General features: G+C 39.9%; 1 protein-coding gene across 1 annotated transcript; it reads left to right on the forward strand.

The window, feature by feature from the left end:
* The first annotated feature begins 802 nt into the window (after window positions 1–802).
* LOC115776040 (GTPase IMAP family member 8-like) lies at window positions 803–8,134 on the forward strand. The gene is made up of 4 exons (XM_030723636.1): window positions 803–924; window positions 3,300–3,330; window positions 4,527–4,586; window positions 5,155–8,134. The coding sequence occupies exons 2-4, from the start codon at window positions 3,312–3,314 to the stop codon at window positions 6,999–7,001; spliced, it is 1,926 nt and encodes a 641-aa protein (XP_030579496.1). The 5' UTR covers window positions 803–924; window positions 3,300–3,311; the 3' UTR covers window positions 7,002–8,134.
* Window positions 8,135–13,231: the final 5,097 nt, after the last annotated feature.

Genomic DNA, 13,231 nt, shown 5'->3' on the forward strand with positions numbered 1-13,231 from the left:
AGGTCAGCTGATCACAGCCTGCACACCAACATCATTTACTGCAGCTACAATAGAAAGCTGTGGTTCTTCTCCCCATGCAGAGCCACTACAGCTGATCTTAGGGTTCCTCCACCTTCTGAATCCCACTGTAACCCCTGAGTATCCTCATGTTGGTGTTTAGGTGGAGGCACAGTCACCCTCTACTATGGAGGACACAGAGAACAGAGCTGTGTTTAAATTCCCTTTCACAGTTTGTGATTCAAGCTGAGTACATTCATTAGAATTAAAATTTAGATTGGAATAACGTTTGTATTCTCATGTATTATTTTATATTATTACAATATATATAGTGAGGTTCAGTTAGCTTTACAGAACAATAGCAGGTAGAAACGTCCTCCAAAGAACTACTTTTACTTTCTTACTCTGAGTACATTTCAGAGCCTGTACTTTTTTACTTTTACTTAAGTAAAGAAGTTGAACCAGTACTTCGACTTTTACCAAAGTATTTTTTTTAACACAAGTACTTGTACTTCTACTTAAATACAGAATGTCAGTACTTTTGCCACCTGTGAAAATATTCCCACACTTAGGAAAACTGCGATGGCTCTATTATTGAAAGTCCGAAATTCACACAAACCAGCTTTACTTACGCAGAGTAGGTTTGGTACAAGACGTGAATCGGCGTTTCATTCGCCTTAAATACTTTGAGTATCGCACCAAAGTTTTTAGAGCTCCGCCTGTGAAATCAAACCAGTCAGCTGATTCAGTCTGAATGAAGCAGTGAAGTGGTTCAAGTCATCAGTGACGTCAGCTGAAGTAAGCTCCGCCCGCTGCTTCACAGCACTTGACCTGTCGAGTTAGAATCGGAGCGTGTTGCGACCCCTCGGTGTTGGTTGTGCAGTCTCTAACTGTCTGAAGGAAAGAAAACCACAGTGTTTTCATCAGGTATGTCATCTACAGTGTGTAAAATTATTCTTTTTTTTTAAACCAAGCTTCACTTTCATTTCAGAGAAGTCTGCTAACAGCTTGTTAAATGTGTATTCACAGTAAGTTCCACTATTAAAACAGGGTGAATGTCTTAGACATAATTAATCTCATGTATCTATTTAGGCTGTTTTCCAGTAAACATGGGAACATTCGGCGAAATTTCCGTGTTTTCTGAGGGTTAAGACCTCGACATGAGCGTCACGTAAACGCTCGCTTTCGTTAAATATTAGCCCACAGATTGGAGGACGTTCCGCGAACCTTCACCCTTAAGGCCTTTACACACAGGACGCGGGTGTAGCCGTTCACACCGACTGCGCCATGTCACAGGACTAATTTGCGCCATTTATTTTTTCGGATCAAGTTCCTTATTTCCGATTTTCGGAACCAAATAAACAGATATGACCAATCAGAGCCTCTGTTATTGATCATATTATATGCACAGCTGTTAAAATACAGAAAATGCAACTAGATAAATAATTTCCCCGCATCGCTTTGGCACCCCCGGACCCCCACCCCCCGACGCCCCTATGCATTGCATATAGTGCATATCCACTTTTTGCGCCACTGACTTCATACCGTCCGCTTCTGAGAGCACCTGAAGCAGGTGTTGTCACTGCTCCCGGGGAGTTTAGTGCGATAACCGACGTTATTGCAAGCTTAACAGGATCACTATTATACATTTATACCTACAGTGAAGGGGAAATATGTTCCTACTTTAATGGAATATTGGTTTAAAAATACCATATGAAAAGTCAAATCAAGTCATGTTTGTTTCTAGAGCACCATTAAAAACAGCTGCTTACCAAAGTGCTGTACTTTTACAATAATCCTTTAGACACGGTTTCAGATCTCAGATGAGGATTTGGAGCCAAAGCGTTTCCCTCTTGAACTTTATCCTCCTGAGAACCTACGAGAGAAAAAAAACAAGTGTCTGTCAGTTTTGGTCCACTGCAGAGGACCTAAGGTCTCAGGAGGATACGCACATCCCTGTGACTCTTTCTTCTTGTGCATTTTGTAACAGCAATAATGAACATGCTGCTGTTCTTACTTTTAAAGTAGGAAATGTGTTTAATAAGAACTAATGCTTTATTTTCTCTGCATTACTAAGATCTGTTTTGCTTTTGTTTTCCAAGTGTCTCTGAACACAATAAATCTGGCTATTTAATAAAGTATGCAGACTGATGAAGCTCTAACTGTAAAAGCTCTTTGGCTGCTCCATTATTGACCAGGGGTTACCACAGCGGGGGCGCTCCACATGTGTGATCTGCTGAATTTTACACTGGATGCCGTCCTGGTGCAACCCCACAGGAACTGAGTCAGGAAAGATGGCATTCCTATGCATTTTCTATATATCTAAAAGGTCAAAGGTCAGCTTCACTCTGACATAATGATCTGAAAAACAGATTAAATGTGCCGGACCTGAAATTTTTTCCTGGCTAGAACCCTGGCAGGGTCAGCACCAGAACATACGGACTGGCCAAGTTTGTCGGGGGGGCATTTGGATAACTTCACTTTGCTGTTTGCTGTTTATTCATAGGGTCATTTATGCACACAGTTGCGCTCACACACAGGTATGGATGAAGATGCAGAGTAAAAAAAATTAAATGTTCATTAAATGTTCAGCTGCTTCTCATACCGTTAGAAGCAGTTGTGTATATTAATATCCTGTATGTACACTGGGCCACTTTTACATTCTACACAGCAAATTCAGTCATAAACAACCTACAGTAACACATAATAATACACTTGTTGTTAATAATACAATTTTTGAATGAGATCAAAGCTGGTGAATGACCTCTGTTTATATATGAGTCGTACTTCCCAAAGTCTGATTTAGGCACCACTGAGGAGGCTGCTCAGCATCACAGTTTCCTCCTCAGTGATGCTGACACATACCTGCCGCAAAAGCATTAAACATGAGCTTGGTTGTTACTGTAATGACTTATTAGTGATGTGGGTGCTTAACTTTTTCATTACCAGATTGTGAGGCTTAGTTTTCCTTATAGTTGTGAAGTATGTCAGGCCTGGTGCCCCGGGCTTTGTCCATAATGTTGATGTGTGAAGGCTGCACATATTACAATTTGCTGCTTCTGTGCAGCAACATCTATATTTGAAGCATCATCTGCTATAATTGGTACACTCTGCTGTTCTATCAGATTCTATTTTACAGGTCAGACATTAACAGAATGAATTTGGATTAAATTACTTTCTAATTGTTTTTTAAATCATGTTGTATTGAATTAATATTTTGAACTTCTCTCTTTAGTTTCTTAAACCCAGCAGTTTGTCTCCAGATGGCTTAATTACTGTTTATTATTCTCTGGTGTTTTCAGCACAGTGGCAACATGGCAGCTGCAGAGGCAGGTGAGTTCACTCGGTCTAGTCTGGATGTTTCTCACTGTGTGTATATTCTGTCATCACTGCATCAGTGTCTGACGTTGCATTCGTCACCTATAGTCATGTTCTGGCTTTGTTTATCAGTAGGAAATGTTCGTGTTTGTAAATCTGTAAATCCATCTTTTCTTTCTCCACTTCAGTGACACTGTGCATTTCAAAAAGCAGGTTCTGTGATTGTGTTGCCTCCTGGTTGTGATTTGGACCTTTTGTATAAATGAATGTGCTGAGCTCTGAGTGTTTCAGCTGTGTCCTCTTCATTTTATTGACTAAGTAGTCTTTTGGTGCAATTATAGCAACATGAGTAAATATCCTCACTTTGTAAACACAGTTTAATTGATTTCCATAGTGCAGAGTATGCATAGTTACATATTTATATAAATGTTATTTATTTATAGAAAAAGTGAATTAAAACTGGTAATAGAAGGTGGTTAGTTTGATATTACTCATTACTTTGGCCTAAACTGACTGCTCTTGTATTGAAGTTTGTGTCAGGTGGGTCACATACTGGGATTAGCACTTTACATATAGCCAACGAATATTTCCAAGGAAATCCATCACTTTCTGCTGTATTTTGATGAGAGTGAAGACAGGCTTCTAGCCAGGAAAATTTCACAGGCCGGCGCTGTCAGACGACCGTGGGGGGGTGGGGGCTCATGGGATTATCTGGGTTAGGCTGCAACACTCTTGACTTTGGGAACCAACAGGTGTGGGGTTAGGATGGGGTTAGGATCCCCAGTCAGGTCCCCAGTTTGTAACTGCCAAGTCAAATATTTGGAAGCAGGAATGTTATTGTTAACCTCACAGGAATATTGTAATTCAGTGATCCAAGTCCCCACAACTCTTCATCTTAGTCAAGTCAACAACAACAGTCACAAGATGGGAAAGTTCAGATATGTGTTGAATCATACGGCCTTGATATTTTGAGTTTTCAGATATTTTGAGTTTTCAGAGCCAGAAATCTGTGAAAACATCTGTGCTAACATTTCCTACTGAGGCAGAACGCCAACACGTATGACTGCAGGTGTCAAACACAGCATCAGATACTGATACACTGAAAAGATGTAACAGAAAGCTCTCGTGTGTTGATGGTGGTAAATTAAGAGCCAGAGGCCCGCTGTGTCTTAAAGCTGCATGTGAATTAACTCTGTTTGGTTTCATTACAGGAACAGGAGACGTCCAACCCCTGAGACAGAGCAGCAGCAATCCCATCATCAAACCTACCAGTGAGTTACAGTGCACTCAGCAGAGTTCTGGTCTTCATGCTTGTTGGATGAAACTTCACATTTGATCTTAATTTAACATTCAGGAGGCTCAGGATCCAAGTCTCAATGCCGTCCTCAGTTCTGTTCATTTTCTGGCCCTGTTCCCTGTTCTGTTAAATTTGAAGAATTTTGCAGACGTCCTCCATCATCTGATCTTCATCTGTCCCCTCACACAGTCCACTGTCTGCCTGACAGTCCTGTATCTGCCTGGTTGACCCCTTTCCCCCCAGTCAGGTGCCAGTTTCAGCTGTTTCCACTTGAACCTTATTCTACACTGGCACACAACCTACTCAGAAACACACCTGATGCACAGTCAGCTTCATTAAACAGGCATGATGGCATCACCAAAGGAAAAGGACAGAGGAACGCCTGATCTGGGCCTTTTACTAGTTTAGATGTAGGCTAATTTATGCCCCCACCCCCACAGAGCCACAGGACAGAATTACATTAAAAAGTATTTTCCTCACTGGATATCAACAAGTTAATTTTATTGAATTCATGCATATCTAATTTAGTGTTTATTTTCCAGTGTCTGAGCTGAGGGTTGTTCTGCTGGGGAACAGCTGGTCTCTGAGGAGAGAAGTGGGGAACTTCATACTGGGAGAGGCCAAGTTCAACACTGAGGATCCAGACTGCTGTGAGACAAGCAGACCGTGGAAGAACAACCCAGTTCTCATCAACACTCCAGATCTGCTGCATCCAAACATCTCTGAGGACAAACTAAAGGAACACGTGGAAGACTGTGTGAGGCTCTCTGCTCCTGTTCCTCACGTGTTCCTGCTGGTTCTACAGCCTGAAGACTTCACTGAGGAACTCAAACTGAGACTCTGCAAAGTGCTTCAGCTCTTCAGTAATCGATCATTTGATCATTCACTCATTTTCATATCACCGTCCAGAGATGAGGGCTCATTTGAAAACTGTATGAGTCATCCACCCTTAAAGGACATGATCAGGATGTGCAGGTACAGATACCTGTGGCAGAAGAACTTTGACCGTCCAGAGCTGTTAACACGTTTGGGTCAAGTTGCAAAGGAGAACAATGAAGATCATCTGAGCTGTGATGTATTTGAGGATGAGGATGCTGGATTATTGATGAGACTAAAGCCTGTTCTAAACCTGGTCCTGTGTGGGAGGAGAGGAGCAGGGAAGACTTCAGCAGCCAAGAACATTTTAGGTCAACCTGAGCTTCATTCAGTCTCCAACTCATCAGTGTGTGTTAAACATCAGGGAGAGGTGTGTGGACGTTGGCTTTCCCTGGTGGAGCTGCCTGCCCTGTATGGAAAACCTCAGGAGGCAGTGATGGAGGAATCTCTCAGGTGTGTCTCCCTCTGTGATCCTGAGGGTGTCCATGCCTTCATCCTGGTCCTACCTGTGGCTCCCCTCACTGATGAAGATAAGGGAGAGTTAGAGACCATCCAGAACACGTTCAGCTCTCTAGTCAATGACTTCACCATGATTCTGTTCACTGTGGAGTCAGATCCTACAGATCCAGCTGCTAACTCTCTAAAGGAAAATGAGGACATCCAGGAGTTCTGTGAGAGCTGTGGAGGAAGATCATTTGTTCTCAACATCACGGAAAAACAGCAGATCCCAGAGTTGTTGGATACTGTGGAAAAGATGAGAGTTAAAGGAGCAGGATGCTTCTCAAAGGACACGATCATCAAGGGTCAGATTGAGATGGTGAGGAAGATTTCAGCTGAACTGCAGGACGTGAAACACAGGAGTGAGGAGGGAGGTGATGACGGGAAACAGAGCAGAGGGAGAGAACGTAAACTCAGTGAGATGAGTGACGACACAAAGGAAGTCCCACGGGCAGAGGTGGAGAGGATTTTGAAAGAGAAGGATGACGAGATGAAGAGAAAAGAGGAAGCCCTCAAGAAAAAACATGAAGAGATCAAAGTGCTGCGCGTAAAACTCAGTGAGCAGACAGGACAGATCGAAGAGGAGAGAAAACTGAGAGTTAAACAGCTGAAGGAAAAAGATGAGTTAATCAGCAAGGAGCGCAAAGAGAGAAAGAGAGAACGTGAAGATGAGGCAAAGAGACAGAAACAACAAGACCTGAGAGTTCAGTCAGAAAGGGAACAAAAGGAAACGGCTGAGAGGAAGCTGGAGCAGTGCAGGAGGGAGATGAAGAGAGAGCGAGACGCTTGGGATAAAGACAGGAAGGAGATCTGGGAGCGAATGCATCAGGAGGATAAAGAGAACCTGGAGGAGGTGAAAACGAGCCTCAGAAAGCTGCAGGAAGAGTATCACTGGAAGAGGAAAAAGTGGACATATTCATGGATTGCCTTATTGCTGTCATTTATAGTGTTCTTATTATATTATGTATTTTACACACACACTGGGGAGAGTGCAAAGGCAGAAAAGCACATATGAGGGGGTTTGCATCAGGTGAGAGTGCTCAGTTAAGACAGGTTCCTCCTAAAATAGTTTGCAGTAACTGAACAGTTGTTCATATACAGCAGTAATGAGTGAGGAGGCTTATCTGAGTAGATTTCTGCTGTGTGAGCATCGAGCAGCATCTGCCCTTTTACTCACTCACTGCAGTGTCTGGGCATTCGGAGGTCAAAATCATGTCCAAAAATGTCTCACAGTGACAGTTCACACATGCATAAATGTGTCGGGTTACTGCAGCTGATTAGAGACTTGCATTAATAAAGTTGAACAGGTGTACCTAAAGAAATGGCCAGTAGTTCAGGTTGGAGGAATCTTTGAATGTAGACGTTTACTGTGCTCTTAACAGGGAGTGGTCACTAGATGGCGCTGTTTGATTGTTTGTCCATGTGACTGCTGTAACACAGTAGCTGGAATCGCTGCTTTAATGGGAATGTCCCTTTAACAATCCTGGATTTCTTTGGCAAATGTTTTTGGGCCTGGATATGGGTCCTAGGATTGTTAAAGGGATATGTGTACTCGTATTGTTATAAATGGTGAATTGATGCATATAATTACTGTGTAATTTTTAATGTAAATCTTATTTTTTTGTTCATTTAATTTTCAGACCACAGTCATGCATTCTCAGAAATTCCAAAGCCTTAAAAGTGTGCAGCTCATTAGTGTGCTCTGTGACAGCTGAACAAATAAAGTAGGTTACTGGGCTGCATTTGATTGACAGCTGTGTTTTATTCGGTCCTTCCAGTTTTCACTCTTCAGCAGTTTTTTATTCCTAATTGTTTTCTGTGTAACTAGAAGGGCGCTCAGAGCGTTTACTTTGCCCACCCCAGATTTTCTGTGTGCTGACACTTTTCAGTCACGTGAAAACTATGAATAGATAGATACTGGGACTGAATCATTATGTCATCATTTCTTCATAATTATCTGTCTCCTCCTTAAGTGTAATCCAAACACTGAGAAAAGCAGCATGGTGATCAGCCGCTGGCTAGAACACTTTACATGGCAGACCCTTAGTGGGTGATCCTGGGTTTGAAGGCTATAAGCAGATTTTAAAGATGTATTTTATTTGATATTGACCAACTTTACAGAGATGGTTATTTTGATTATTAGAAAAATTTTCCAAGTTTTGATATTAAAAGTTTTCTGGTTGAAAAATCTTTGCTGTCTTTTGATTTCAGGTGTTCCACAGAAGGACCGCACATTTTTCACTTGGTTCAAATTAAAACAATGTTGCAAAAGATTTTTGAGTAACAGGCAGCAAAGCTGAACTCACAAAACATTTAAAGTTAAAAGATTCTCTCATCTAAAAACAGGCAGTGCTGTTATAAATGTTATAAATTTAGATGAGCACAGTTTCCAGTTTGGTCTGATGTGGTCATTTAAATATGTTTACATGAGTAGATCTCAATAGTAATTTTAAGTTTGAGAAACATAAGCTAACACTACAACTGAACGGCTAAACTTAAGTTAATGCACCACATTAGCCCTCAGCTGAGCAAACACAAAAACGTTTCACAGCTGGTTGCTTTATGTTTTTAACTTTACTCGTTTTTTTGTTTATAGTGTACTGGTGTTTGTGCATTCAAAAACATGAATAAAGCTCAGAATCCTTATAATAGTTTTTATTTACAGGCATTGGGAACACTGCACATTATATTCTAAATCAAAACATGTAGAAAAATGTATAAATTTTCCAATTACTTTACAGGAAACGAAGAAAAATTAATGTTGGGCTGTTCAAAAAAATAGCAGTGTCTGCATTTTTCTTTGTAAACTCAAATATTCACTTTATGAACTGAAAAATCTTTAGGAATTAGCATCCCTGTCAATCACTAAACTAATATTTAGCACCATAACCACTGTTTCTGAGAACTTCATATCTGTGTTGCATGGAGTCGACCAACTTCTGGCTTGTGAACAAGTATTCCAGCCCAGGATAATTTGACAACGTTCCACAATTCCTCTGCATTTCGTCGTTTTGCCTCAATAACAGCATTTTTGACGTCACCCCACAAGTTTTCTATGGGATTAAGGTCCGGGGATTGGGCTGACCACTCCATAACTTTAATTTTGTTGGTCTGGAACCAAGATGCTGCTCGCTGGTGTGTTTGGGGTCTTTGTCTTGTTGAAACACCCATTTCAAGGGCATTTCCTCTTCAGCATAAGGCAACATGACCTCTTCAAGTATTTTGATATATGCAAACTGATCCATGAGCCCTGGAATGCGATAAATAGGCCCGACACCATAGTAAGAGAAACATTCGAATATCATGGTGCTTGCACCACCAAGCTTCACTGTGTACTGTGGCTTGAATTCAGTGTTTAGGGGTCGTCTGACAAACTGGGGCCATTGGACCCAAAAAGAACAATTTTACTTTCATCAGTCCACAAAATGTTTCTACATTTCTCTACAGGTCAGTCGATGTGCTCTTTGGCAAACTGTAACCTCTTCAGCACATGCCTGTTTTTAACAGTGGGACTTTATGGGGGCTTCTTGCTGACAGATTAGCTTCACACAGGCGTCTTCTAATTGTCACAGTGCTCACAGGTAACATCAGACTGTCTCTGATCACCCTGGAGCTGATCATCCCGTCTTTAAGGGTCCAAACTCTCAGCAATGCTGTGTCCCTCGTTGTTTTGACCAATCCAAATGTAATAGTGAACAGTCACTGGGCTGCCATTGCTGTCCATTTATGGGCATCTGGACCCAGAAGTGACGTCGGACTTAAAGAACGGATTGGCTGAGTCTTTCTCATCCTGGTTATTCTTCCATCCATTTGAATGGTAGTCTTCAGTTTTCGTCCACATCTCTCTGGCTTTGCTTTCCATTTTAGAGCGTTGGAGATCATTTTAGCCGAGCAGCCTGTTGTTTTCTGCACTTCTTTATATGTTTTCTCCTCTCCAATCAACATTTGAAAGAACGCTGTTCTTTTGAACAACTCAGGTTTTCAGTGAAATGCATGTACAACATGTGTTGGCTTCATCCTTAAATAAGGGCCACCTGATTGATGCCTGTTTTTTCACAGAATGAATGACCTCACTGATTGGACTCTATACTGCTATTTTTTGAACACACTTTCAATTAATGATTCAATTACACAGACTCAGGAGCATGCATCTCATCAATGTTGGCTCTGTTGGTTTTCTATGACTCTACTACACCTACTGGTAAATTATTTGCCATGTAGTAATATGATTTCTACCAAAAATATTGATTAATCTGGTTACTCATGTTGGACTGCTATTATTTTGAACACAACTGTATGAGGCAGCAACATATAAAACAACTTAAAGATAAAGACGAGAAATACAACCTTTTAAAGGAACTTGGAATCCACAAAGAAAAACAGTTAAAGGAAGAAATTGAAAAAACTGAAGAGAGAACATGACAAAAAAGTTGAACTGGAAGAGAAATACAAAAAGAACTGCAAAATCATGTGATGTTCTCTAGTATCCATAGTATAAACTTGTACATATTTGTGTGAGTTCCTGAAAACAGATACTTCTATATGTAGTGATAATTGGGATTTCCAATAATTGGGATAAAATCATTATTCTCAACTGCTGGAAAAAAACATTGAACTTTTTGTGTCCTAGTGATTATTTTTAATAATAATAAAAATAATGTATCTAATTTTTTTTAAATGTTCTCTGTACTATCATCTTAATAACTGTGCTGCTTGCTCCGGGGTTTTCTATCACTTGAAATATGAATGTTTTTTCATAGTAGTTTGTGTTTTCTCACTTCATTTTTTTTTCAAACATAAAAATTGCAAAATAAATCATTTAAGCCAAATCAAACAGATGAAATATAAAGTCCCCTTTATACACAAACTTTAGAGGGAAGAGAACATAAGCTGTGATACATATCAACATGCTACACATCAATCACAAGGCTCATAAAAAAGACAGGCAATCATCTGCACTCCGACTGAACCCTAAACAACTTGAAACTGAGTCAGTAGTAAAGCAGCAGTGCTAACCACCGCACCACGTGTTAGTTTCCACAGATACCGGTGAGATTGAATCAGTCTTCCCCATGTTCTATGAGTTTGATGTAGGCTCTGATTCAGCATGTTTAACATTTCACTGTTTTATTAAAATGATCTCAGGCAGACTATACAAATGAATGAATTTCACTTGGTCATTAAATGTGGTTTTCCAATAGTTGTACTGCCACAGTAGAAGGTCAAAATTAAATTAAAGGAAACAATGAAACATTTTTGCCAGTGATTTTTAACATGCGTTCATAATTTTGAAAATTAAACGCATATTATAACATTATAACTGTGCTCTTGATGTAAAGGTCTCTTGTTTGGACTTAATTAAAAAATAATGAAATGTCTTATTTTATGTTTTTGATATTTTACGAGTCAAATGAAATACTGTGTATTTTTTTATTACAGATTTATTACAATTTTTTTGCATGATGAAATAAATTGCAGTTACACTGTGAATGTGAACATTTATTTTTATGCTTGACATAAATGATTCAATTATATTTTTTTATATAGTGCCAAATCACAACAAACAGTCGCCTTAAGGCATTTTATATTGTGGGTAAAGACCCTACAATAATACAGAGAAAACCCAACAGTCAAAAGAGGAAGAAACCTCCAGCAGAACCAGACTCAGGGAGGGGCAGTCATCTGCTGCGACCGGTTGATGCTGAGGGGAGAGAGACAGGACAAAAGACACACTGTGGAAGAGAGCCAGAGATTAATAATGATTAATGACTAAGTGCAGAGTGATGTATAAACAGAGTGAAAAGAGGTGAATGAAGAGAAACACTCAGTGCATCATGGGAACCCCCCAGCAGCCTAGGCCTATAGCAGCATAACTAAAGGAGGGTTCAGGGTCACCTGATCCAGTCCTAACTATAAGCTTGATCATAAGGGTAAATATTAAGCCTAATCTTAAAAAATAATGCTTTATGCTGTTTTTAACACATTTTCTAGCTATTAAAGGTCCCATTAGATCCTTTTTTCCCCACACAGACTGTTCATATGACTTTATATTCGTGGCCCTGTGTTTTGTGTTCTTTGGTTAAGTTTTGTGATATCTTTGATTAGGTTTATTAATTTCCTTTTCGTGTAGATTCTTAGTTTCCTATAGTATTGATTTCAGCTTGGTTTGTTTCCCGTCCTTGTCTTCCCCATGTTATCACATGTTTAGATTCCCTCTGTGATCAGTCTCCTTTGTCCAGTCTTGTGTTGTTTCTAGTTTATGTTTGGTCGCTTCCTGTTTTATTTTGACAGTCCCTTGTGTTTTGTGTTTAGTTTCTCTTCCCTTGTTTTATTAGTTGGGTTCTGTTCACCTGTGTCCTGTGTTCCCCAACTGTTTCCATTCTCCCATTATTACCTCCTTTGTGTATTTAAGCCCTTGTGTTTGTTCTGTTCTCTGTTGCATCCTCCCTCTTGGAGGTGTGGTTTTGTTCCAGTTTTGCTGTCTTTCAGTCAGCCTCAGTTTTGCTAAGTTCGCCTTGCTTTTGTGTTATTATTTTGGATTATTTCACTAAATAAACCACCATCAACATTCCATCTTGTTTTGGAGTCTGTTTTTGGGTCCACTCTGCCTGTCACATCGCTCCTACATGACAATATTCTTGGTTTTAAGTTGTCAGGTTGTTTCACTGTCTTAAGCTTTAAGACATAAGGGCTTAAAAAGAGAGATCTTTAGTGCTCAGAGACTCTAAATGCACTTACACTAGGCTGCTTAGTATTGTCATGGTTGATCTTGTCATGGGTCAGCTGCAGTGAAACAGTCTCCTGAAGAAGGATTACAAAAAGCTCATTTAAGATTGGCTCAGATCCAAAAGCTCAAGTTGAGTATTCATGTGATGTCTGAAAAATTGAAAAAATAACTTTTCAACTGGAAAAATGTACATCTGTTCCTATTCAGAAAACCCCATGCTTTCAATAGCAGTCTATAGAACTACCCTAGAGTCTAAAACACCATGTATCTATATTATAATCAGTCCAGTCCTTTCTGGCCACTTACTAGGTTTGAGCCTAGAATTGACCTTCATCTGCTCCATTGTGAAATTAACAACATTGTAAATGTGGTATTACATAATGTTTGTAAGGTTTGAGAACTTCTCTGTAATTTTTCTGACAGGAACCTGTAAAAAACTTTAAAAAGGTAAGCCCAAATAAGATTTGTTCTTTGCTTCAGTGTTTCAGGTAGTTATATAAAATAGGAAGGTGCATGCA

This window comes from Archocentrus centrarchus, unplaced genomic scaffold, assembly GCF_007364275.1.
Source record: "Archocentrus centrarchus isolate MPI-CPG fArcCen1 unplaced genomic scaffold, fArcCen1 scaffold_26_ctg1, whole genome shotgun sequence".
NCBI classification, from domain to species: Eukaryota; Metazoa; Chordata; class Actinopteri; order Cichliformes; family Cichlidae; genus Archocentrus; species Archocentrus centrarchus.

Bases quoted from the DNA above. Each gene is read 5' to 3' on its own strand.
- LOC115776040 (XM_030723636.1), top strand. The intron at 4,587-5,154 runs GTGAGTTACAGT...TTTATTTTCCAG, and splicing joins TCCCATCATCAAACCTACCA to TGTCTGAGCTGAGGGTTGTT.